This window comes from Uranotaenia lowii, chromosome 2 (assembly GCF_029784155.1).
Source record: "Uranotaenia lowii strain MFRU-FL chromosome 2, ASM2978415v1, whole genome shotgun sequence".
Lineage (NCBI taxonomy): Eukaryota > Metazoa > Arthropoda > Insecta > Diptera > Culicidae > Uranotaenia > Uranotaenia lowii.
In genome coordinates, this window is record NC_073692.1 from 323,981,511 (window position 1) to 324,009,223 (window position 27,713).

The 27,713-nt window shown below is 33.0% G+C and overlaps 1 protein-coding gene across 1 annotated transcript in view; it reads right to left on the bottom strand.

The window, feature by feature from the left end:
• LOC129750008 (protein O-mannosyl-transferase TMTC1-like) overlaps positions 1-27,713 on the bottom strand; it is an 807,324-nt gene that overhangs the window by 2,750 nt on the left and 776,861 nt on the right. The window contains exon 13 of the mRNA XM_055745186.1: positions 12,270-12,543. Coding sequence (XP_055601161.1) covers positions 12,270-12,543 — 274 coding nt within the window. The remainder of the gene's footprint in view (positions 1-12,269; positions 12,544-27,713) is intronic.

Sequence of the window (27,713 nt, forward strand, 5' to 3'; positions counted from 1 at the left end):
TGAAAGTTCTAAAAATATATCTTCGGATTTTTAATATTCCTTATTCAAGCAGTACATTTTTTGTTAACAAATCTTAACCCTATCTTTTACCCCAGAATAGATGTAACATTTGTGAAAAAAAAATACAAACTATATTTTTTAAACTTTTTACGTTTTGGACTGCTCCAATTAGAGCTATTTAACCGTACAATGAAATAAAAATCTCGAAAAACTGCTTTGCATAGCCAATAAATTTGTCGATTTGTTTAACCCTGAAAAAAACATTTATTCAAATTTGTGAAAGCTGAAGCCAACAAAACCTGCCATTTTCAAATAATTTTCAATGGATCCAGATTTTTCAATTTTAAATGGTTATGTTTTTTTTCGTTAAAAACTTGACTTCTTCTCAAGTTATCAAAAAATAAAGTTGTCAATTATTTAAGACAAACTACATTCCAAGCAAATTTCTTCATCAATACATATCTCCACACACAATTGAATCGCGTTACGCTAATTGAGGAATCGACTAAATCATCTCAAATTTTAACACTGATGCTTAGTGACCCAGTAGACATCGAAAAAACATATGAGAGGAAAAAGTCTTTATTTTTTACATCGGTCTAATGGAAATTTTCAGTAACCTGAGAAGGTCTTTAAAATAGCATGGGAATTTTCCCTTTTATTTGAGACAAAATTTGAATAACCCATCGGGGGTTCAAGAATATTTTTTAAAGAATTTTTAACTTTTTAATGGTTTATACGAAAGAAAAAACAAATTAATTACTGTGAAAACATTTGTCTTGCCCTTAGCGTTATTCTAACTTCATATATCAGTAACATAATCAAATAGGAAACTTCTCTTGCTACAATTTTGCCGAAGACTTGATGTCTGTGATACAATTTGATAGAAATGAGTTGTCATTTCGAAAACATTTCATGATTTTTAAAAATGATGGGTACTGCTTTACTCGAAAACTGTATTAGTCATTTCATACCTACAGGTTGCAGTGTACCATACAAAAACCTGAATGTTTCAATTTCAAAAATTTTTCAAAATTTTCAAAATACTTTCATAAATTTGAATAAAGCTAAAACGTAAAGGAAACAAAATTGAAAATTCCCAATAAATCTGAAAAATTGAGAACTAGTCAACCAGCCAAAAGTGAATTGAGAAATTATTTTCAAATAATTGTATTAAATCAAATCAACCACATCAAAATTGTTGAACGCAAAGTTGATTATGAGATTTTGTAATCCCATTTTTTTTCCTTTTGGTCGAAAATAATCAAAAAACATTAGGTTTAGTTCGGATACATTTGACAAAAATAAACAATCTTGAATTTTTTCTTGTTAGGAGGGTGGTTTTGTGAGTTAACCCCCTCCCTACCTATTATGGTCCAAGAAAAAACAAACGGAGTATTTTACTCTTCACTCAATATTATAAATTCTGAATCAAATTTTGATTACTGAATAAGATTATTCAAGAGTAACAATCCTGACTCAGAACTTATGACAAAAACTCAAAACCTTATCCTAGGTTCAGAATACTGCTCCTGTTTTTCAAAATTTTTTGTCTTATTTATTGAAGTTCAGTAAAAAGTATTAAATTTTTAATGATAATAAAATTAAGAACTTATTTTAAAATTCAGATTCACAAGACAGATTAAAATAAATAATAGAAGTGATAAATTTTAGATTAAAATCCCGAACATCATAATTTCAATATAATATTCTGACTGGGGGCTTTGAAACACATATTGGCGAAAAAAAACTGATCTGGATTAAAGATCAAATTCAAATTCGAAAACAAATTCAAAATTAATATTTCGATTTCGGGTTCAGAATTCTGATTTAGAATTAATATTCAAAACTCATGTTCAAATTCAGCTCGTTAATAAGTTTAACATTCAAGATAAAAATATCGAAATGACTATTGTTCAAGCCAAGCTTGAAAATTAAGATTATCCTAACAATTAAAATATTTTGCGCCATCGTAATTTTCCACATATGCGTACCACCCTATTCAATCGCAATCGACGAGAACCTGCGTGTGTATGCGTGAAAGAAAACGACCGTTGGCTGCTGCCTGCTGTACACACACACACACACACACACACACACACACACACACACACACACACACACACACACACACACACACACACACACACACACACACACACACACACACACACACACACACACACACACACACACACACACACACACACACACACACACACACACACACACACACACACACACACACACACACACACACACACACACACACACACACACACACACACACACACACACACACACACACACACACACACACACACACACACACACACACACACACACACACACACACACACACACACACACACACACACACACACACACCGTTCGAGAACGAGTGAACGATGTCGCCATTTTTTGAATTTTGAATTCAGTTCCGTTTTAGACTTCCGCTTGCGAGCACCTTATGAAAGTTCCGAAGTTATATTCCTCCATATGTTTTTCCAAGAAAAATCCAAGTTGTGTAAATAGTGTACATATTGTAAATATAAGTTAAGAGAACAATTTAGTATTATTATTTAAGTGAATAGCAAATTCCTTGCACTTCCGGCAAATTGTGTTTTCGGACTTCGAATCAGTTCCCAACGCGAGCAATTTACAGTCCACGGCTCCGACAACTATTTTGTTGAGATCATCATCAGATCACAGAATATCGCAGACTTACAATTTTTATTGTTGATTTAAACTGAAAATATTAAATTTTAAATAATTACAGTTTTTTTTAAGTTTTCGCTAAAGAGTTCAAAATATTGTTGATGTTGTTAAGCTGCTTGTTTTAATGATCGTGAATCCCGTGTAATGGAAAGAGAAATCTTAAAAAATGTCATTGCTTAGGCAATGCGTTTGTTCATTCAAAAAACCTTAGTAAAGCTTTAATCATTTAGAATCCGGACAGTTTCAAACGTGTGAATTTTAAAAACAATTCATTTGATCGACAAACTGTCTAAGAAGGACATAGGGGAGATGGGGGCATAATGGCCACCTTAAGGAAAACGCTTATTTAACCATAGAGAACAGCTGTAATATGTGAATTACATCATTGTTTCGTGTTCAGACACTCAAATAGTCTATTGCCTTATTGGATGAAACTTGAAAAAGTAGATAAAAACGTTTAAAAATGCATTTAAAAAAATTTTTGCCGAAAGCTGAAAATCAGTCACTGTAGAGGCATAATGAGAAACCCCCCGAGGTAGTATGAGCACCATTAATGAAGGCATATTGAGCGTTTTCTGCCGGGGATTCTAGAAGCAAATTTGACTCGAAGAAGTCAACGGAGTAATAGAGCTACAGCTTGACTTGTATTGTCTGATGATTTGGCCTATTGGTAAGATGTCGGAGAGGTACCCAGACAACCATTTGGTGGGTATTTCGAATTTGCAACGCAAATATACGTGCAAATATACGTGTAAACATATCGTATATAATGTAGCAAAACTAGTATATACGTATCATTTTGGAGGCCATATAGGTACATTAGCAAACATATTCTTGATTTGGATTGTATTAAATTACGATTTGCACGGTTTGTCATGCGCATCATTTACGTCTACCCTGATTCTTTTTGGAATATACTATGACAATTTACATCATCATATAGATGATTGAGGTTGTAATATACGACATTTTTCGTATCAATAGGGAAAGTTTGACGACTTATTTGGTCGTCTTTTGCGACTTGAGTGCAGGGCTCTCATTTACCGTCAGTTAAAATTTTTTTTTTTTTTGGGATTTTAAACCAATTGGTTTATTCATCCCCGAAAAATAATAAAAATAAGATTATTTCAAAGAAATGTGTTTTTTGGTGTCAAATTCAAGTTTATATCGTACACATTTATTATTTGCAAGATTGCTGATTTTTTTCCACGTTCATGAATTTATTGTTAGCGCCTGGACTTGATCCCCTGACGATTCGATCAGCAGCTCATGATGGTTCCTCGACGCTATCTGGAATATATAAATTCCAGGGGATTTGCTTCAAAGGCATTAAACCAAAAGCAAATCGTATATTTCTACAACTTAAATCTTTTAAATCGTAGAACACGTCATCGATGATCTAAAAATAGACCAACATTTTGAAGCCTCCTTTAATACGATTCCAATCATCGATGGCCCATGCACATTATTACGAATCCATGCAGTTATATACGTTTTTTTATTTCGAATTATTTTATGCATAGCACGACCAAATTTCGGTCGTTTCACGGATTTTTTGAGAATTGTCGTACACAAAGGTCGAATTCATATGTACATAAATACTTCAGTCGGACATCGTCCTGTAGATGGGCAACATCGAGCCCGAAACCGGTCGACAAAAAAGGTAAATTTAATTCCTTTTTCCGTTAGTAAAAACGTTAAGTGTCGTGTCCTGTAATACGTCGTGTCACGTCTGGTTTAGAATAATCAAAGGATATTTTTTTAATATGTTTCATAATTTAATAAGTAACATGACGATTTCAACTCAAAAAACAAAATAGAAAAATAAAACCAAAAAAAAAATCAGAAAATCAAATTACAGATGAAAAATGAAATACTTATGCACAATTAATCACCAAATTTACAATCAGAACCAAAGCAGGAATATGCGAAATTTTTTAGTTCGTAGTCCAAATGTTAACTTTAATTTTATATAATTTTAAATAAACATTATTTCATATCTCATACACTTTTTAGTGATTTCTTCAGATTTTCTAAAACTTTTCAACAAAACTCCACGCTTAAAGATAATTTAATAACTTTGTATGGAAAATGGCAAATGAGCGAATATCGAAAAAAGTTTTTATAAACTTTAATTCTTTTTGACTCCAAGAGTCTCATTTGATAACATAAATTCAAAATGGAAATTAAATGTCAAAAAAATAAATGGCGGCTCCAAATAAATAAAGCACCATGATCAAAGATCTCCAGTTCTCAAACGTCATAAAGTTCTTGAAATTGAACTTCAGTTATTAAAGAAACAACACAAGTCTCAGTTAAATGGATCTGGAAAAAGATAAGATCAAAAACATGGAAATATTCATGATTAGAGTATCACTCAAAGAAACAAGCAATTTAAAAAAAAACAGTTGTCGAAGGTTTCGATTAATACCCAAGATTTGCCTAAACATATCGGAATAAGGCTTGGATACTCTGGAGCTGTTTGCAGTAAAAATAAGTTGATATCTGTGCAGAAAACCGATTGTATATATCTGAGCATAGTTGTTGGAATAGCATTGATTATCATCCATTTTGCTTACTATTTCGCGGATATTTTTCTGTATATGTTGCCACAGTGTTTCATCCAAACCATCACCAATACTAGCTGTCAACATTTATAGCAAGCGTGAGACGTGAGCTAGTCATCTGACATCTATTGTCACGCTAATACTTCGAGTGTCTTTAGTCATCATAACAGTCGTGAACCGTGAGACATTGTGCCAATCACCATGGAAGATGATGATGACATGATGATTTGCACCATCTGTGAGAAAGCCGAAATCGATGTAAACAAAGGCATTGAGTGTTCTTACTGCAATCAGTTCAATCATTTCAAATGCAAGCGGATTATTGGAATCGGTAAACGAAAAGTTCGTTCCAAACCATATTTTTGTTCAGCTACTTGCCAGGAGATGCATCAGCGGTCGTCAAGGGAGCTCAACAGCCAGCCTACGGATCAATTACATCAACTGCTCGTAGAAATGAAAGCCCTTCGTCAAGAAAATGCATCGTCACGTGAATCTATGGAAACTGCCATCAAGGAGATTCAAAACAGTCAGGCATACCTCTCGGATACATTCGACGATATTCTTCATGAAATCAAGGAGCTGAAACATGACCACACGGCAATGCGCTCGGACCTAGATGACGTCGAACGCAAGTGCAACAGCATCAACTCGGGTGTTGAGCGCCTGGAGTGTGAGGTAGATAGGCTCAACCGAGCCGCTTTGTCACGTAACGCAATTTTTTTGGGAGTACCAGTCCTGAAAGATGAATTGCTTCCCGAAGTCATACGCAACGTCTGCAGTGGTTTAGGATTAGACCTGTCAACGGATGCTCTAGAAGAAGTAAGGCGACTAAAGGACTCAAGGATCGAAAATACTCACACACCGATTAAAGTTGTTTTCAAGGAAGTGAATCCTAAAGAGCTTCTTTTAGAAAAAAAACGTAACCACGGCCAACTAGCTGTTAGTTCGCTGGGTGGAGCTTTTAGTGAAAAGTCAGGATACATAACAATCCGTGATGAGATGACTGCGTATGGTATGGCTCTTCTGCGTGACGTTCGTGAATCACAGGATGTACTCAAGCTGAAGTATGTATGGCCAGGGAGAAACGGAGTAGTTTTGGTTAAACGTGATCAGAACTCGAAAATTGAAACCATCCGCAATCGTACTGATGTGAAAAATCTAGTTGAAGGAGCATCTAAACGGCGTCTCGAGATATCCACGTCTTTAGCAATGTCTTCTCCCATTCAAGAGCCATCACCCAAGCGTCGTCAGCGTCATCACAAATAACAAAATTAAATCAATATGTTTACTCAGAATATGAACGATACTACTTTTAAAAACTATTCTTACAATTGTATCCAAGATTTGTTAAATAATAAACTTAATTTTCCATCAACATTTCGTATTTTACACTGGAATATACGTGGGATGAATAGCATCGAAAAATTTGATTTCGTTAAAGAGTTTTTGGATCGATACGAAAATGACGTCGATGTGTTGGTCATTGGCGAAACTTGGTTGAAGCAGTCCGTAGTTAAATTGTACAACCTAGATGGTTATCAAGCTATATTCTCCTGTCGGCAATCCTCCCACGGTGGGTTAGTAGTATATGTCCGGAACAACATAGACTTCATTGTGACGAAAGTAGAGGAAGATGACGGGTTGCATTACATTCAACTGAAGCTGTTAATCAAAGGGAAATATATCGACTTTCATGCTGTATATAGGCCTCCCAATTATGCTGTAGCCAACCTTTTCAATAAACTTGAAAACAATCTTGCGAGTAGAAAATGTGACCAAAATACTGTTATTGTGGGCGATATGAATGTTCCAACTAACCTATCATCCAACCCTGTTGTGGAAGAATACACTCGACTTCTAAGTTCTTTCAATCTTGAAGTGACCAATAATGTTACGACAAGATCCAGCAGTAACAATATCTTAGACCACACCATCTGCTCCAAATCTATGTTATCGTCAATGATGAATGAGACAGTTTTTACTGATGTAAGCGAGCACAGCATAATTCTATCAACTTTCAACTGCAAACATAGCTCGAAAAACCAAGTACTTTCAAAAGAAGTTATAAACTATCAAAAACTCAATGATTTGTTGACATCCGTCCTTGCCAATATTCCAACAACACTAAGTGGTGAAGGAAAGCTCGAATACGTTCTTCAAAAATATAAAGAAATCCGGCAAAACTGCACAAAAACTGTTAATATTCAAGCTAGTATAAAAGGACATTGTCCATGGATGACTGTAAATCTGTTTCAACTAATCAGAAACAAAGATAATCTACTTAAACGTTATAAACGCAATCCAACCGACACTCACTCCAAAGAACTATTCAAATATGTCTCACAAAAACTGCAGCGTGAAAAGGCAATCTGTAAAAAAAACTATTATCATCAGCATCGCAGAAAGATTCTTGGCAGCTCATCAATGATGTGCTAGGAAATAAGAAAAAATCTTCAATTATCACATTGAGAACACCGAATGCAGAAGTGAATGATGGGAATGTTGTTAGTAATTTACTAAATAATTTTTTCTGCTCAATGGGATCCAACGTAGCAAGCACGCTGAAAAGTGATAGAAACATTTTCAAGTTTGGAACCCTTCCCAACAATGATTGTTCTATGTTTTTGAAAAGAACATCTGCCCAGGAAATAATAATACTGATTGCGAAATTAGACAATAAAAAATCACCTGGACTTGATGCTGTAAGCCCTGACACAATAAAGAAACATCATCTAGCCTTTGCAAAACTTTTAGAAAACGTGTTCAATGAAATGATTGATACAGGTCGATATCCAGATTGCTTGAAAACAGCTAAGGTTGTTCCTATATTCAAATCTGGAGATTCAATGGACTTGAATAACTATAGGCCAATATCACTGTTATCAATCTTGAACAAGATTCTGGAACAATTATTAGCTACGAGGATAATGGAATACCTTAGCCGATTCAACTTGTTGTCAAAGCATCAGTATGGATTCAGACGAGGGTACAGCACTCTCTCCGCCACATGTGAGCTGACTGAAGATATCTACAAGGCAATCGATGGAAAAATGTTAGCCGGAGCTCTCTTTTTGGATCTTCAAAAGGCCTTCGATACTGTTAATCATGGACTGCTGCTGCAAAAACTTCAGTGCTATGGAATAAGAGGAAAAGCTCTCGACATATTAACCAACTATTTAGAAAATCGATGGCAATGTGTATCAGCAAATGGAAAAATTAGCGAATTACTATCTATTCACACTGGTGTTCCTCAGGGTAGTGTACTGGGCCCCCTCTTGTTTTTGATATTTATTGATGATTTATCACGCCTCAAGCTGATTGGCCAAATACGTTTCTTCGCCGATGATACAAGTATTTCATACAGTAATCCTAACTGTGAAAAAATAAGAGAACACATGGAACAGGATTTGACTGTGCTCAAGAAATACTTCGATTCGAATTTACTATCTCTAAATCTGAGCAAAACGACGTATATGATCTTCCGCTCATCCAGGCGTCCAGAGTCCGACTTTATGAGCATTCCTGTGGGAAACTCACAAGTCAATCAAGTCCTATCGTGTAAATATCTTGGCCTCGTTATTGACACCACGCTGAGCTGGGAATTTCATCTCGACCTACTTAAAAAGAAAATTGCTCCTATATGTGGAATATTTCGGAAAATATCTTCATATGTTCCTGTGTCTTGGCTAAAAAAACTGTACTTCTCTTGGGGAAATGCAAGCAAATCTAGACTGCGTGAACTCCAGATCCTCCAAAATCGATGCTTGAAGGCAGTGTTTAGAAAACCTCATCTGTTCCCGACAATATCGCTCTACCAAAACGAGAAGGACTCGGTTCTTCCAATCAGAGGACTTTTTGAATTTCAAACGATTGCTCATATGCATTCTATAGCGTCAAGACAAATCATTCAACCCAGTGTATCGGTACACCGAACTGGATCAAGTAGAGCAACAAGACAAGCTGGTCGACTAGCAATTCAGAGATCTAACTCTGAGTTTGGAAAGAAAAGGTTCAGCCTGATAGGTGCTAGGCTCTACAACAGTATCCCTGCCACCATTAAATCTTGCCCTTCATCAAACTTCAAACATCGCCTGAAACTCCACCTCAAGAGCAACGTTGAAAGACTATTGGCCTAAAATCTGTTTTGCTATTTTCTTTTAACATTCGCTTTCAGCTACCTCCGCCACCACCTCCGCCAATCGCCTCCAACCACAGCCTCCACCCACCGCCACCACCAACTGCCATCACCACCGCCCAACTGCTCATTTCATCGCCAAAACCACCAGCCACCGCCAAAAACCCACAATTAGAAATCGCAGCAGAATCAACTATTCAAACTAACGATATCAAACAAAAATGAAGTGGAAAAAATAGAAAAAAAACTGTTGAAAATTGTAAAATTTAAATTATAACATACAGTAATAAGTTAGCCACCAATTAACTATCATAACAACCCCTTAAAAGAACAATATGTTCACAGGGAATGTTAGAAATCATCAAGTGAATTCAAATAAAGAAATTATTATAATTATTATTAACTATGAGATCGTCGTTATGATTAAAAAAACTATATTGAATTGAAAAATGATAATCTGAATTCAGGATATTTACATCAGTAGAGAATATCTGTAAAACAGAAATACCTCATTCAATAGAAAAAAAGCTTCGTTAAAATCAAATGAAAATATTACAATGTAAATTTCAAATATAAGACTTAAATTGGAATGAAAACTCGATTGAGAAACTCAACCTTGCCGATTGGTCCTAATTAAATAACTACAGATTTTTTTTTAAATTTTTGTAATAAAAATAAAGGGAAACTAAGGTTTAGAATTAACAAACTATTATTAACTAACAAATTTAAATAATGATGATAGAAACGTGAAAAGTTTAAATAATACCCAGAATTAACCCGGATAAATTTCTCAAACATTAGTCATAAAGTAATTAAGTAAACATTAATCAATTCATGGATTGCATTTTTATAAAACTACTCCTTATTTCAAAATCTGGCAATAAGTATATTTTTTTTCAAATTCAAACATTACATTTTTTTGATGTCGAGAATATATTTCAAGATCAAAACCTTTTGATTGATTCGCCAAGCCATCTTTGTTTTTAATTCTTCGTTGTATAACTAACAGAAACGATGTTTCATTTTTTGTCAGGTATGCATTTCAGATTTCTCGAATTTTTCTGGGCATGCTGAGGCTTTCGAAGTCCACTGAATTGTTTTTTTTTGACGTGGTTTGCTCGGTCTGGATTTATTCGCTTTAATTAAAAAAAAAAAATTCAAATTTGGCTCAGTTAGCTTTGCCAAAATTGTTTTTGTTTCTGGCAGTTTGAACATTGATCTGAAATTCCCTGACGTGATTCGATATGATGATTTTTTTAAATAATCACTTAATTCTACTAAGATTTGCCAGATTTTTTGTTGAAAAATTTGAAGTCAAAAAAACAGATTTTGATAGGTGTTGAAAAAAAAAATTATTGATCAGCTCAGCCCACAAAACGTGGGAAAATATCTGCAATGCTTTTTTTAGGAGGCCCCCTTAACTTAAATTAGAAAGAATCTTTTCGAGATATTAACCACTATTTAGCTATTTAGCTTCTATATTAGCTATTATTTCTGTTCCTTGGTTAATAAAACTTGAAGCAGTATGATTGAAGTAATATTTAATCTATTTTTCGAGGCAATCGCTCCTCTTTGACACCCTTCTAATAAGGCCTTGCCTGTGACATATCAGGGTTCAGAAGACGGGCCCTTTATGCAAAACTTATGAAAAAATCAATTTTCGATAATTGACTGAAGTAGGAGTTTAAGAAGATGCTTGTTCGGATATGATCTATCGGTTATATACTTACAAGCTGTAACATGAACGAGTTAAACGTATTGCATGGATGTAGGGGAATAAGGGCAAGACGAGCACTTTGACCTAATGCGAGTTACTTTTGCTAAAAAGGGGCCATATCGTTTTTATAAGACCTCTAGTATTAGGTGGGATTGATATTAAAATGTAGTGGTGGCATAACAAAATGTTCAATCGGTTAATTTTCTTGGGAGAGCTTTTAAGAAAAAAATATTCAAAATACACAGTTTTTTTTTAATGTAACGGTATATCTTGCTTTGTGTTTTCATCATTCCCTTATTTCCCCTATCGATTTCAATCATTTACCTGTGTGGTGAAAATTTAATAAACTCTCTTTGCAATTGAATTGTCGCTTTTTGGAACCCATAGCGCACCACCACCATCGCCATCAGTGTTCAAAAATTTATGTTTCGGATCAGCTCCCACAATTTGTAACTTTGAATAATATTTCAATCAACCGTGCAGCATTCGCCTGACAGCGAAAGTTTTATTTGCAAGGAATCCTCATTTATCACCCTTAGGGGGGTGCTGGGGGAGAGTTTGGTTGCTCGCTCGCACTCGCTCTGGGTGGAACTCTTTTTTTTTGCGCTACTAGCTCACTTCCGGTAGCTCCAGAGAGAGAAATACCACCAATCAACGCAATTGAATTTTCCCTGCTCACCCTTTCCAAAATCAAACTACCTCGTATGTTTAGCTGTATACTACGGTATAGATTGTAGTTCTTTAGTTCGCTTTTCATTTTCTTGCGTCGGAACTCAACCTTTACCATTTCTTTGGTGAGATGCAATCATTGAAAAAAACTACGAACTGGGAGCAAATATAAGCACTTTAAAATCGATCATCTTTGACCTGGATGGAAGACTTTTTTCGCTAATTAAGTGATGGATGAATGTTGACATAGGAAAAGCGCTTGATCTTCGAAATGCTAGGTTCGCTATACGTTTGTGCCTGTCACCTTAATTTTATGAAACGCTTCGAACGATATAAGAAAATGTTCGTCTTTACCATTGCAACCATTAAAAAAGAAGGCACGTGGCTCCATATCCCAGGATACAATTTGACTATCGAACATAAACAATAGATAGAAATAAAAAAAAATATCGCTGCTACTTACGCAATCTTTCATGGCCCTGGCACTTCCGACATATTGATTCGCTTTCTGGTGCTGGTGCTGCGGCTGTCTGGATCCGGTGTTCTGCTGCGATGTCGATGCCACCACGCCACCGGATGGGGACAATTCTGGGGAACCGCCAGCGCCGCCGCCAGCAGAGCCAGTGTCATATATCATCGCTCGGTTTCTCAGCTCGTGCTTTATGCTCCAATCACGGAGATATATCTCGGTCTGTATCGGAATGCCGCCGTTCGATAAGCGCACAATAAATTGCCATCTATTCGGGGTGGGAGAACGAAAGCATACATAGGGTTTGTGGTGAGATAGTTTTCCTTTTAGAGAGTAGTACTGCTATATATCATATGCTCTCGAAATATGAACCGAGTAGTCACGCGAAGCGGACATATTTCTGCTTTTTTTTGTCAGTTATTATAAAAAAGTCTTTGCAAAAAAAAAAACGTTTCTAGAAAGCCATTAGACACTTGAATTATTTTTCATTTAGAAGACTTTGCATTAGAATAGCTAGTTTTCGCTGTTGTTGATCATGATTTAAAGATTTTTCATGGTAATTTATTCATTTCTGAAAAAATTGATTTAATGCATTTTGTGGGTTCTTGAAAATATAGTGAACAAAGTTAGCTGAAATTGCTTGAAATTAACTAAGTTTACAAAATTCTTAAACACTTTCTCTTAATGCTGTCGTACACTATTTTTCCCAGTTTACACATGCATTTTTTGTCACATCTGGCTTAAGCGATAACAAGCTTGAAAAAATGCGATATTTTTAGTGCATAAACATCTTTTCCTGCGATTATATTAGCTGGTTCATCCTATCGTCAATTTTATTGAAGGGCACCATGCGAGTTTTAGGTATCTAGTTCTGGCCCGTGCGAAGGACCCGTCCATGGGGGAGGGGCTTTAAAATTTAAAGTAAGCTAGGAATAATAACAATACCAAAAATGCACAACAAAAAATGCAAATTGATTTCTAACACCATTTTTTTAAGGATTTTCAATGAGTATCATTTTAGATTTTTTAAGTGAAATCGACTGTAGTAAAAAAAGTCGTCACCAAAAATCAACAGAAACAGTCGCTTCATTTATAATTAAAACTTTTTTCTTACTCATGTATGATCATCATAAATGCTAGAAAAAATAATAGTTTAACTGATACGATTCAACATAAATCAGAATCAACGTTTAAAATATTGCGATTTCCGATAAATTATTGATAAATTTAATTATTCGGTGGTGATCCTTATTCTGTAAACCTATTCACTATTAAAAAAACAATCTCAATCGAATCAGAGGTGTTCTGAAGAATCCCTAAGCTGGCTAGCCTAGTCGGGTAGTCCAAGTGTAAAGACATCGCTTGGATTACCACCACAAAAAATAGCAACAGTTAGTCTTTTTGGAGCTGCGGTGGTATCCCAACGTGGTGTTGAAAGTGGCTAGTTTAGCAAAAATTTAAAAGTGTTAGCTTGAACAGGTCCACAATTTTAAACTTGAAATTTGCAAGAATATAAATTTTTAGCAGTCTAGTTTACAAATTTTAAGTCAATTTTTCAGAAACAGCAGAAATAGAGTGCGAATTAAATTTCGAATAAAACCAGAATTTAAAAAGAAATCAAAACCATATTGAAAAATAGATTTCAGACTTCCATTCATCATTGAAAGTTTAAACGGACAATGAAAAAGTTTGATAAAAGGTGAGTGTTCAATATGGAACTGATAGAAATATAAATATGGAATTCCCAGTTTTGTTAAATACTGAAAGCACGAAGCATATACTAATTTTCTTTACATTGCACATAAAAGCTTAGCTTTACATCTGCTACTTCGAATCATTTTCCGAACCTTGCATAAAATATTTAAAAAAATGTGATTGAATCAAGAAAGATGATAAAAAATAATAAAAAATACAGTCAAACATTATTCATTTTTGAGGGCGATTTTTGAGCACAAAAAATTTTGTCATCGTCTTTTGGAATATTCGTCTTTTGAAGGACAAAATTTAAAATTATAAATTGTCGTACCAAAAAATTCAGATTTTTAGGATTCCAAGATGATTTTCTTTTCCAAACATAAAAGATCCAAATGAAAAATAAAAAAAAAACATATTATAAATACTAATTTTTTTTTAAGTCTGCCCTTAAAAATTCGGTAAAACTAAAAAACGATTTTTTGAAATTTGGTTGATTTATTTGGAAATTAAATCTAAATATGAAAAAAGGAACTGACTAGTTTTTAAACAATTCAGAAGGAAATTTTTCAATAAATATATTTTGACATTTTAAAAACTTATTTAAAGAATTAAATTGATTACTCAAGAAAACAGCATTTTGGAGCCTACGATTTGAAAAAAAAAAATGGTAGGTAGATTTTAGTGTCCTGAACTCTAATCTTTTGTCAGATTTTGTCTGTCACTTCCAGTTTTGGAAAAATGATGTTAATAAGTTTTATAATGAAGTTAAGTTGAATCTTGAGTGAGATCTCTTATTGATATTTGATGCACTTCTCTTCATCAGATCTTCATTAAATAACTCAAACTGATCTTTAATTTATTCACTTTACTTATTTAATTTGAGAACAATGTTCTGATGAATAAAATAATAACTGGTCTTGAAAATTCATTTTTTTTTTTAATTAAAACTATCATGGCTCGCATTACTGATAATAGTGATGAAAATTTGAAAAACAGATTTTATTGCATTCAACAATTTTTTTAAATCCTGCAAAATGGTTTGATGTTTGCTTTAAAAGATATCTTAAATTCAATTTGGTCAAACTCTTTAAAAAAAAATCGGAAAAACTCCCATATTTTACAAAATGGAGTGAAGTAAACAAATAGAAATTATCTTTAACTTTTTTGACAGAATAGGAAAGTTGATTATTAGTTTACAACCTTCATTTTAAATTTTAAAGGTTTTGCCAAAAAATGCAGAAATTTTTGAAATGATTTTGACCTATTTTCAAAAGTTATTTTAAAACTGTGACCTGATAGAAAAAAATCTTATTGAATATTTAAATTAAGGGATCCCAAATTAATCATAATAAGTTCTTGAATTCTTTGCACCTGAAAATATGGGAATTTTGTGGCCTTGTGTAATTTATCAAAACCCTTTTCAATGTGAATATTTAATTTTAGCATAAAATTTGTAACGACATAAACAATTTTTGAATAATTGACGATATCTAATATATAAAGATGAATTGGACTATATATGTTTGTTTGTTTGTATGCACCTTATACAAATCCACCCCTCTGAACCAATCAGCCTGAAATTTGGTACAGAGATGTAGTTGGAGCAGGGTAAGGTTTTAGTAATAGTTATGAGCTCCTCCCACCTGAGAAAAAGGACCCTCCCATACAACGTTCTATTTTATTCTCACGAACCAAAAGTCATGGCATGGCATTTTGTCAACCGACTTTTTTCCCCTTGACGGGTTGTTTTCAGCATCACCATGGGCCGGGCATTAGAAACGACCGTCCTGAGTTCACGTGTACTGAACAGCAAATCAAAGCCTGCTAATGATTAAAATTTGGATAGCGAAGTTTTTGGCGGGCTTTTTTTCGTCTACTGTTCGTAGCACAGGGCACAAGCACGTGATTCTTGGATGAAATAATAAGTCTACTTTTGGGATAAGAAAAACTTATCGCATGTTAGGAATAAATTGATTTGAACAGTGGTTTTCAAAAGTAGTCCCAACTGCCGCTGGGGGGCGTTGAGAGTCAACAAGAATATGCAGTAGGTGAAGTATAAATACAATGCATGATTCATCTTCATTATGAATTCACTTCTTCAGTTGAATTACTATTTTGAATAAAAACTTATTTTCCAGCTTTTAGGAACTAACAATTTTGATATTTTTGGAATTCCTCATAGGGTAAGAAGCTATATTAAGGGTTGTGAGTTGAAGGCTGCAATCTCATTGCTTTGATTGCCGTGTAGGAATTTATTCAAAAGGCAGAGTAGACAATCAAATCAATTCTGGAAAAAGTTGAAACCAAATCCAAAGCATAAAATTTTTTAGTAATTAAATCTGAAGTTGTTATTTCATACAATTGAATTTCTTTGGCCAAGTTTGAGTCATTTTTGGTCAACAATGTGTTCAACTCTGCCATCCAATTATGAGAAAGCTAGAGCCTTTAGTAGTGCAAATTCAAACAAATGATTTCTAAGGATTTTTACATTGATCACTATTCGTGATAATCAATGGAATAGTTGTGTCAAAAAATAGAAAAATTGAAATTTAGCTCAAATAAATTTTTCATAATATTATAAAATGGGTGATTTCGGTTCCAAGGTGATGTGTTTTTTGATAACTTTAAAAACTATTAATGAAACTTTTAACATCTAAAACAACTTATCATTCTCATCATAAGTACAAATTAAATTTGAATATACTACTCTACGATAGATCATTCATTTTGATAAGTGAGATAGTCTTCAAAAGAGGTCGTGTACATATGTTTACAAGCCTAAGATATTGGATTTTCATTAGATAACACATGGACATGATGAAAAATACATTGTTATCATTTGAAGATTATATAAAAAGACTTGATTTATTCAAGCTTTCCAAAAAAATAAAAGGTTGATGAGGTTGCCAGAATTTTTCCGGACGTATCCGGACCGAAAAAATCTGGGCAATTTTCAGACACAATCCGCGTAGTTGATTTCAATATGTTTAATTCAAAATCCGGGCAATATCCGAGCAAATTTGGTACAAACCACGGAATTATTCAGTAGAAATCAAGAAGAGAACACTTTTAATATTTTTTCACCAAATCACATCAGCGGATGTATTTTAGACTTTAAAAACAAGTTAGGATAAAACTTGCCATAAACAATTCCTTTTTGAACGTTAAAATGGAAAATTGTAAAAATTCAATTTAATTTTATGCTTTGTTTCACAAACAAAATGAATTAATCCTGGTGAAATCCGGGCTTTTTCCAACGAAATCCGGTCAACCGGGCCGGACCGGATTTCCCTCAAATTTTGTGTCAAATATTCGGACAAATCCGGAAAAATCTGAGCAATCTGGAAACCTTAGTTTAAAATGTTGTTCTTGATTCGATGAATAGGCATTCAAGGGAAATTATTTTAGCAAACCTAACAAGTTTTTCAATAATGTTAAAACGATAAACTTTGCAAAAAATCCAATTTAAACTTCTAAAAGGCTAACAAAACTTACAAAGCTTACATGGCAAAACATGGTAAATTTTTTAAAATGATAAATGAAATGATGAAGCTTTCAAAATTTCGAAACTCAAATCAATTTTTATTCATCTTTTATGTGAGCCCGAGCAAGGCCGGGTAAATCAGCTAGTTGGCAATAAAGTAATGGATGCTAGGTTTTAGATTTTATTTTTGCTTACTCTATTGATCATTGTGAGTATTAAACACCTGTCACATGGCTATAAATTTGTTATGTGTCAAATAATAATTATTATTCGATGCATGAATTTTGAATTTAAAATAATTGGTTACATATTCTGAAGTAATTTTTTAACACTCCTTAAAATAAACCTACTCTTAAGGTACGATTTATGTGTGTCAAGATTTGAGTTTCAATACCAAAGGTCTATTAAATCGCAACTCTAAACTTACAATAGAAAAATAAATTTCAATTCGTGAAGGTCATATAATGTCGTAAAATTAAACTTCTTTAGTGGAAATTTTGGAGAGAGATTTTGGGAAAACTTCCACCGGAGGCGAGAAATTTTTTTGATATGTTTGTTTCAACTCTCCTGAAACCCCCCCCCCCCCCCCTCCGTTCGCAGGGCCTTGATCTGGTTACTCTGCTTAACACAGATAAAAAATAACTACAGGGTGTTGTGGTATTAGAAGGCACCACATGAATGAAAACTTTATCAAAATGGACTTTTCAGCACCTCCGATAGTTGGTCTGAAAGAAGTACAAAATCGCTCTAAAAAAATATTGGATGTATGTGCTACGCGCTTACCACAACAAGAAGATCAAAAGTGTATTCAAGCTTATTGAACACCCTGTATAGAAGATAAAATTAAAAATAATAATCTCAAATTGTTTAAAATGAAGAGTTTATCAGCGTCGATCATTTAAAAAAAAAATTAAATAATCGGAAGATAATAGACAGATATAAGATTAAAGTAATATGAAATATTCCATACAAAATCATAACAGTATGAAAAAATTCGAACATTTTTCGGAACAGAACCTCAAACGAGCAAAATTTGATGTGTAGCCATTTTTAAGACCGAGAATGGTTTCTATAATACTTCCAAACCATATCCGACCCCAAAATGGGAGGTTTTCATTCAAAACTTACAAAAATGTGCCGAAATCCTCGATGATTTATGGTTTAAAACTGTTGAATGCAAACGTTTCGACATATTTAACGAAGATTCATTGAATGATTTAATTTTTTTGTTACAAGATGAGATGATATATTGCAATGATAGACGCTTTCTATTTTAATGAATAAGAATTTCTATATTTAATAAATGTAACATACATGTTATAAATAAAGCAGACACGAATGCCGCAAGGATGGTAAAATGTCGCTAAAAAACCAATGTTATTATCGAATCTAATTTCTTAGTGTTTTCATTTAGTTTGCGACACTTTTTGATTATGTTCAAATTTCCCTGTATTAATAAACTCTTTCCGCTTTATAAGGGGCGATTTTTTTTGAATTTCAAGGGATTACTTATTGTATTGAAGATTCCTCCAATTGTGGTTCCTTCAACTTTTAAGCCTGTAAGTTACATTTTGACTCAAGACAATCTAGAAGCTCAGATACCATTAAAAATAGTTCGCCTCTGAATAATGTTGAAATTGCATTTAATCAAAATTTAATTAAAATAATTTCAAAACACTTAAATTCGGGTAGCAAAGCACACGGGGTCAGCTAGTAGTAAATAATACGTATTTAGCAGCGCTAAAAAACTATTTCATTCAAGTTTATCGTAGGTTCAAACATGAACCTTCTGGAAAATTATTCAATACTTCAGTACAATGAAATAAATTTAGAGGTGAAAACTCGGTAATCTGAAACGATAGATACTTAGTAACGGGTTTGACAAAATTGTTCAACAGAAAATTTCCTGTAGATAGTTTACAAATTGGTACAAAATTGATTACATGGCTTCGTTCAGAGTGAGAAAAAATCATGTTTTTTCAAAGAGCAAAAAATTGAATTTTCCCTTGCAAACTTTAAAGTATAAATTTTCAAAGTTGTACAGAAAAAAGATTAGTTTTGTAAAAATAAAAGCTTTTCAGACCTCGGGGTTGGGGAAATTTAAAATAACCCAAAAACGATTCAGTTTAATCAATCAATACATTTTTCCATAAATTACTTATTTTTTATTATTTGTTTTTAATATTATACCTACTTTAAAAAAATAAATTATTTTTCCGATTATTTTGAGGATTTTTTTTTTGCTTTTTACATTTGAGTGAACATTTTATTGAAATAAATTAAACGACAAAAAACAGTACGCACTCACAATAAAAATTTTCAAATCTCACGTTTTCATATGAGAAATATCAACTTAAAGTATTCAGATGAACTTTAGTCATATTAATATACTAACGACAGGAAAAACAAAAATTTCTACATTTTTTATACGTTCTTCACATCTATGCGTAGTAGCAAAAAAAAGTTTAACACACTATAAATATACTAACAAAATCGCATATAAATTTTCTTCATATTCTTATAAATAGTCTCAAAAATTCTCAAAAATTAAATATCTCAAAAATTAAATAAGCAGTTATTAAACCATAAAACATATTTACAAAATTGTTTCTGTTTTTAAAACTTTATACTTTTTCAATCATATAAAACTATTTTAAAGAATTTCGACTTCATTTGCATAAATTTCTTAGTTAGAGGTTAACATAGTTATTTCCACCAACGAAAAATTGTTTTTCTTCTGTCATAATTCATGCAGCAGACGGTTTATTATTTTTTGGGTATGGCCAAAAACGAACGGTTTAAAATGTATTCGCATTCGCACGAACAGTCGCCTAAAACTTTAGTTTCAAATTACAGTCGTTCGGAATTATTACATCTTCTTCTCTTCGTTGCCTCAGACTTTGAAATCTCTTAAAAGCGGTTAAAATGGATGTAACCAAAAACGAATGTTGCCAAAATCGAACGGGCTCTGAAATTCTTTGACAAATATAATTGACTGCTTCTGGCTGCAAAAATTGAATAAAATTGGGAAAGATTTTGTTTACTATCGATAGAAGTTGATTTGCTAGACTTACGGTTATTCATAAAATATAGTAAATTTTCAGCTAACTGCCCCACTGCACTTATGTTTCAAATAGTGTCATTTCTCTGTCAGTGATTTTTCTACAGTCCACAATGTGCGAAACGAAAGTTCTTAATGATGAATATTGCTTAAAAGAGCATTTCATATTTTCTTGTGGTGTATATTTATTGATATTGTTTGGTTTCACATATTAGTTGTTTTTCACTTGTAACGCAAAGTTTCCTTAAAACCCTTTTTTAACTCAATTTTGCTCTTAAAATTCTTTCAATTCAGTTTTCTCACTTTTTCTAACTCAACCTTCAAAAAATACATCAATTATTGTGATGATGTCAAAAATTTTGACCAGAATACTGTTTCTGTCTGGGAAACTTAGGTAATCGGATGTTTTCGGTAATCGGACGCACCTTTCAGTCCCAAACGCGTTCAATAAACGAGCAAGTTCTGTTATCTATTCTCTTGGAATTATAAACCTGATCATAAATCTAGCAGCATTCTTTTTTTAAAACCAGCTAAATAAAACTTTTTTTTACAAAAACTAATCCTTCTAGAATTATTTCAAAGTTCGCGAAACATCAAAAAGAGAGAAATCAATGCAGGTTTATACTACATATTCTGGCATATGGCACCTTCTATGAATGGCTTTAGTAGCACTATTTGATAATATAAATATAAAAAATTGTTAAATTACTGCATTGATTAAGGTCCATTACTAAAAAAAAGTTCGTTTTTACGCATAAACGAGAAATTGTTAGAGCTCAATTTGTTTCATTTGTAAATAAAGTGAAAAAATTCGGATAAAATCTTGGTATTTTTCAATAGAATTTGGGCAACCGGGGCCGAACAGGGCGTTTCCCAAATTTTGTTTAAAATATCCGGGCAAACCTTATGTTAATGAACACTCAGTAATATTATGAAATTTCAAACTTCAACGGAACATTTTACATTTTCATTGATACTACTCTTCAGTTCAAAGATGATGTTTTCTCCACAGTATGAATAATATTTATAAAACACTTCCAACGACTTTCCAAACAATAGTTTCATGTCAGACAAAGTGTTGCAATGGGACCCAAAGAGGAATACAGCCATATCAATCGATTCTCCTGTCATAAGACATGTTCCCAATCATCCGAGACAACGCTTCGTGTGCAATAAGTGTGAAAAAACAAATTTTCCTATCTTGGAAAAATCAAAGCGTTTCCTTCTAGATACAGAGAATCTTCGGTGGCACGTTTCCAATCGTCGGGCGGAATAACTCCATGGTTCGTAATCGGAACAAAACGATATATCTTGCATCTTGCAGCGGTGCATGTGTTTTCCTTCGATCCAGCAGAAAGATCCCTTAACCGGAAACTGGAACCGGATGAATTGGACCCGGGCAGCCAGTCGGATCGAACACGAGCCATGATTTCAAGATGTTCCGATATCTGTTACCGTTGTTACTCACCCAGCAGTCATATTTTCATGCTTACACCCACCGACTCACAAACTCACAAACTTACACTCATACTCACTACTTTCCTCGATATGTTAACATGAATACACATTCCTAGAATAGTAGCAAAAGTACATAGCCGAAAAGCTAGCCGGAATTCCGATTTCCGAGCTGTTCGATAAATGTTTGAATCGAATCGGAAAATGCATATCCGGAGCATATGTGAGCTGTGTTCACTCTCTCTCTCTATCTAGGAAATGTTGTTAGCCAATCGATTGATCGTCGTCATCTTTCCCTACCCCTATTTCTTGGCATCGTTTTCGTCTTCATCATCCTCATCGTCCTCAGCTGTAGTGATTTCTAGGAATTGATATGTTTATTTTGCTGGCAGTGTTTGATTATTTATTTATGGCAATGTCCAAGGGCAATGACAACGCCGGACGGAGCCACCCAATCGGAGTCCTTGGGTCGAAAGATTGGAGCCGGAAATCCGGCGCTCACAAATCGGCTAATTCCGGACCCGGGCGATTGCACACAGTTTATGTTAAAGGTCGGTTTCGATTTGACTTTGAAGTTATAATCTTTAGGTTAAAATTTCACATACACTCATTTCGACATAATCTTTGTCTTTCCCTTTAAAGATTTCTGAATATTTAGTTTTATTTTAATTGAAGCTTGTGAAAGATTTTTTTTTTTCAAATGTTTAAAAAAAAATTATGATTCTTTTGATACTTGTGCATTTAAAAATTGAATTTTAAGGTTCAAATCCATGTTAAGTTAATTTTATAGAAATTGTAATGGAAATGTAATGGAAAAATGACCAGCTGGTGACAAAAAATTTGATTAGTAGTAAATGTAAGAAAAAATTGTTTTAATTCCACATTTCAAATCCTAAGTTTTGAGCCTAATTTCTAATTAAAACATGAAACAAATAGAAAGAATCACGATTAAAATTTGCTTCAAAACAATATAATTTGTATTTAAAATTTGTTCATTAAAGCAATGCTAAAATTTTGAAGTTGGTTATTAAAAAAATACATCGCTTCTTTTATTGAAATATGTAACGGAAGAATCTGTTACGAACACGAGAGTAAAACGGTTCCAATAAAGTTTCTCCAATTAAAATAAATCATTAACGATAGTGGTTTCCAAACTTTTTCACTCACCACCCTCTCAGTCTCAATATTTTGGAGTTCAATCTGACCCTTTAAATCTGTGACAGTGTTCTGCAAAAATATTTCATGATTATATTACTTATTTCAAATCTATCTCAAATTTAATCGCATTTGATCCTTTTCTTTTTCTTTTTTCTTTTTTCCTTCTCTATCAAAAATTCTTAAAGCCATCCCAAAAAATTGTTATTTGAAAACTTGTATAAAAACTTTTAAATCTCCTAAATTTTAGTTTAATTTTGCAATCCTGGACATGACCCAGTGAATTATGGTTATGATGATATATTTTTGACAAAAAAAACTCTAGAAACACTTTTTCTGAGCGCAAAAATTACTGCAATTTTACGAAACAATTGCAGGTTCCACCGATTTTGTCGGTTTTTTTTCATTTCTAAATACTGAAATGCCGGTTTTAAAAAATGCCGGTCAAACTGACCACCCTTAAATGTACGCATATTTTTGTCGAAACTAAAAAAAAATCATCCATTTTAGTAGAATTTATTTTGTTTGAAATTTTTTGAAGAACAGTGGTAAATTATTTAAACTTCACATCAATTGAAATGTGGTCAAATTTTTATTTGAAAGCTTAAATAGTAAACGAAACAGATGATAAAGAGGGAAAATATAAAAAAGAGTAAATTGGATACATCACAAAATTACTCAAAAAGATACTATTCAAAATCCTGATTCGAATCGGAAATATTTTAGGGAATTTTTTCTTTAATTATATCTTCCCTTATTTGTTAAATTTTCCCAAAATGCTAATCAATTCAATTTTCGGAATTTTCGAAAGGCTCATATTTTTTTTGATTTTATGATATTTTATGAAAATTCTGATTGAAAGTACAAATATTCAAACCTTCACCTTTAAGATTTTGGAAAAGAGACTTCAGAGAAGATGAGAGAGAAAAATTTAAAAACACGTTGAAGAAACAAAATAAAATATTTGGAGAGTGTTAAAAAAACTTTCTGCACTGTGCTGAATTTGAATCTGAAATCTCCGGTTTTGTAAGTCATCACAAAACTGACTGTGCCATTTTAACAATTGTTGATGTTTGCTTAATTATTTCCGATTCAAGTTGATCACTCCCAGCCCCCAATCTAAATCCAATCAATGATCAAATAATGCCGACAAAGTTTTAGCTTCTTCTGATAATTCTGAGGTTGACCCTTAGAGACCTTCGAATTTGAATGGAAGAAGTAAAAAAAATGTATGGAAAAAGTGAAAATTATGCATGGAAAAGTGAAAATTTTCAAAGCAAATAAATATTTAATTTGGCAACACTGCAGAACAACACAAACTTTGTGACCTGAAGATTTAAACGTTAGGAACAACTTTGTAGAAAATTGAAAATCATTTCGAAGAAACTTGAAAGAAGTAACATGGATTTTGAATAACCTTACAGTTTTTCATATATTTTCATATAAAACCAATGGAAAGTTAAATGCAAAATCATAGTAACAGGAACAATTGCTTGAATTTTCTAAATGAATTGGTATCATTGATATATTTTATGATATTCGTCAACTTTTTAATAACATATCAACAGTAAAGATTTACGTTATTTTTAATTTTTTTTGGCTATATTTCAGTATTGGTCATGACAAAGTACCTTAGTACCAGCTTTTATCATCAGAAATTTGGTTGGGTCAAAGGTTTTCGAAATCCCAGAAAATATATAATATCCCAGAATCTTGGGCCAATTTCATCACAGAATGTGTTTCGCTGAACACAGAATTTTGGAAGTATTCGCAGAATTCACAAATTTTATAAATTTAGAGCGTTTTCTACAAAAATAATCATTTTTTGGTTCAGTATAAATTTAAGAATTCTGTCTTTAAATTAGAAACACATGATAAGATTGGCAATGTTAATTGATTTTGCCCATGTAAAATGTAAAAAGATCTTTTTTTTTCATGACATTTCAATGAAATAATTGGAATTTGTTTCACATAAAAACATCACAGAATTTTTAAATAAAATCTCAGAAAGTCAGAATATTTTTCCGCAAAAACACAGATTGTTTTTGGCAACCTTGGTTGGGTCATTTTGAAATTGCTTCACTACTACATCGAATATTTGACTCCTGACTCTCTTGAAACTGTTATTGGATGACAATGTTTAAACAACAAACCCAGTTGAAATGAAAGGACAAATAATGATTACAAAGCTACAAAATGGTAATGATGAACCGAAAATCAATAAAAAGGGAATCATCAACAATTTTTTTTTAACCTTAACAAACTAACAGTAAAAGCATGGCGCAGATCGTGATTGAAAAAGAAAAAAAAAACGAAACAGAGCAAATCCAAAAATCTCAACTATTTACCAATTAACTATCGTTTGAAAATTATACATTTGAAAGAGGTTCGTTTGTTTTAATTTATATGGCTCTTACTTTTAGAAATTTCCAAAATGTGTCCTGAAATAAGGCTTTATTTGACCCGAGCCAATTCATTTACTATGTTTTTCCGAAACTTTCTAGAACTTAGTTAGAGATCTTTCAATTTACTTTTAAATGTTATTAAATATTTCAGAATGTTTCATTTTCAAGAATCTTAGTTCAGCAAGAAGTTGGTCGAAATAAATAAGAATGAATCTTAGAAAAACAAACCTGCAGATTCTTTTGTTTAATTTATGATTTCTCATTTATCCCCATGTAAAAGGTTTGGAAAAATATAAACAAGAAAATCTACAACATTTTTCGCTTAGTCAAAAATTACTTTTTGTCTTTAAAAAAGTTATTCTTGAGCTTAAAATCTTCACTTGATGTTTTAAGATTTTTACAGTGTTGCCATAATTATTTATGATTTTAAATGACAACTTTAACCTTACAAAAAACTTTTTATCTTGAAGGCGTTTGAGGGTCCCTTAAGAGTAGTCCAATTGAGGCCGTATTAAAGGGAAGGGCAATGGGGGCGATTGCCCCGGGCCACAGCTCAGAAAAATTAAAATTTAAACATAACCTTAATCATACAGCTTTAGGTTCTAAAAAACTATGAAAGAAAATGAAAATCGGAATTAAAATGTTTGATATAACAGATAAGGAGGCCCCCTTGGAATAATATCTCCAATAGTTTCACTCGACTATAAGTTAAGGGGGCTCCATTGATTTTTTTCCGTAATATTTTGGCTGACCAAATTTCTACAATACAAAGTAATACATGTTTGTTTGATCTCAAATTTTTCAACACAAAATCCGGAAAAATCTTAGCAGAAGGGGGGAGGGGGTAAATAATAATTTGTCAAGAATAAAATAAAACATAAGTTATTAATTAAAAAAAATTAATAAAGCCAAGAAATATGGAATACTCACTTTTCAAGCATAAGTATGAGTAAGAATGATGCAAAATGTATGTTAGGTTTTCGACAATTATTGAAATTTGTGTTGATTTATACACTTTAAAAATACACCCTAATTTATGTTTTGAAAAAAACTGTAGCTGACTAAATAGGATCAATCGACAAACTGGGTTTCACTTATCGACGGGATAATGTCATAGTCATGAGACAAAAACTGTGACTAGTGACCCACTCTTTTCCTCACATGTCGTTAGTTTAAGATTTTGTTTTAAATGAAAGCAAGCTATGAATGATTATTTTGGTAAAGAAAGATTTTTCCATTCTGTCATTGATCACTGAAATCTCCAATATATCGGTCATGACATGATAGTTAAAATGAGTCATGAGAAATATCACCAATGCCAAGCTGATTTTCAAATGTTATACTACGGCAAATTCCAACTAAATAACAATGCATTGCAATGGAATAAAAAATGAAAATAGAGATAAGCGTTTCTAGACGCCTTTTTTTATTATTTCCATTTGTTTCCCAAATTTCATTCATTGCCCAATCTTCTCATACGTGAAATTTATTTACATCACGTTAATATGAATGAAATTTACATTCACGTTATCGGAATATTTCTGTCATGACATGACCCATGACTGATCATATTTTCTTGGGTAAAGTGATCCAAAATATATTTCGCCGTCAACGTGAATGAATGAAAATTTTCATGCCTCCACTATTGAATTTAATTTCCAGTTTGAATCTTAGATTTGATATTCTTATTGAAACTTTTCCAACTGATATAGCCCAAATATCAAACTTTTAATTCTTTGTAGCATTATTTCCATACACATAGTTTCCCACAAGATTGTCCTTTCCTAAAACCTACCATGACAACACACATGGTACAAATTTCCTCACACATCATAAATTATCCAATATGCAACGAAAACATGTAGCCCATGTTTCCCATCCTCGATTTGTCAACAAGTGCTGAGCAAAGAAACCAACGCAGCACTTGAAGACATTAACCATTCCCACGAAACCTTTTCATATTCAACGCTTGAAGCAATAACCTCCAAGTGGTTCAGCACCGATGGGAATGCAGAACCGAAGAGTATGCATTTAGCGTCAAATTACAACACCACTATTACACGGCACCGACGACTAGAATAATGCTTCGGCGCCGGTCTCTCACTCTCTCCCGTTCTAGCTTAATCATATTCACCACAACTCAATTTCCCTTTGACACTCTCTTTCCACTAGTCCAGCTCTCT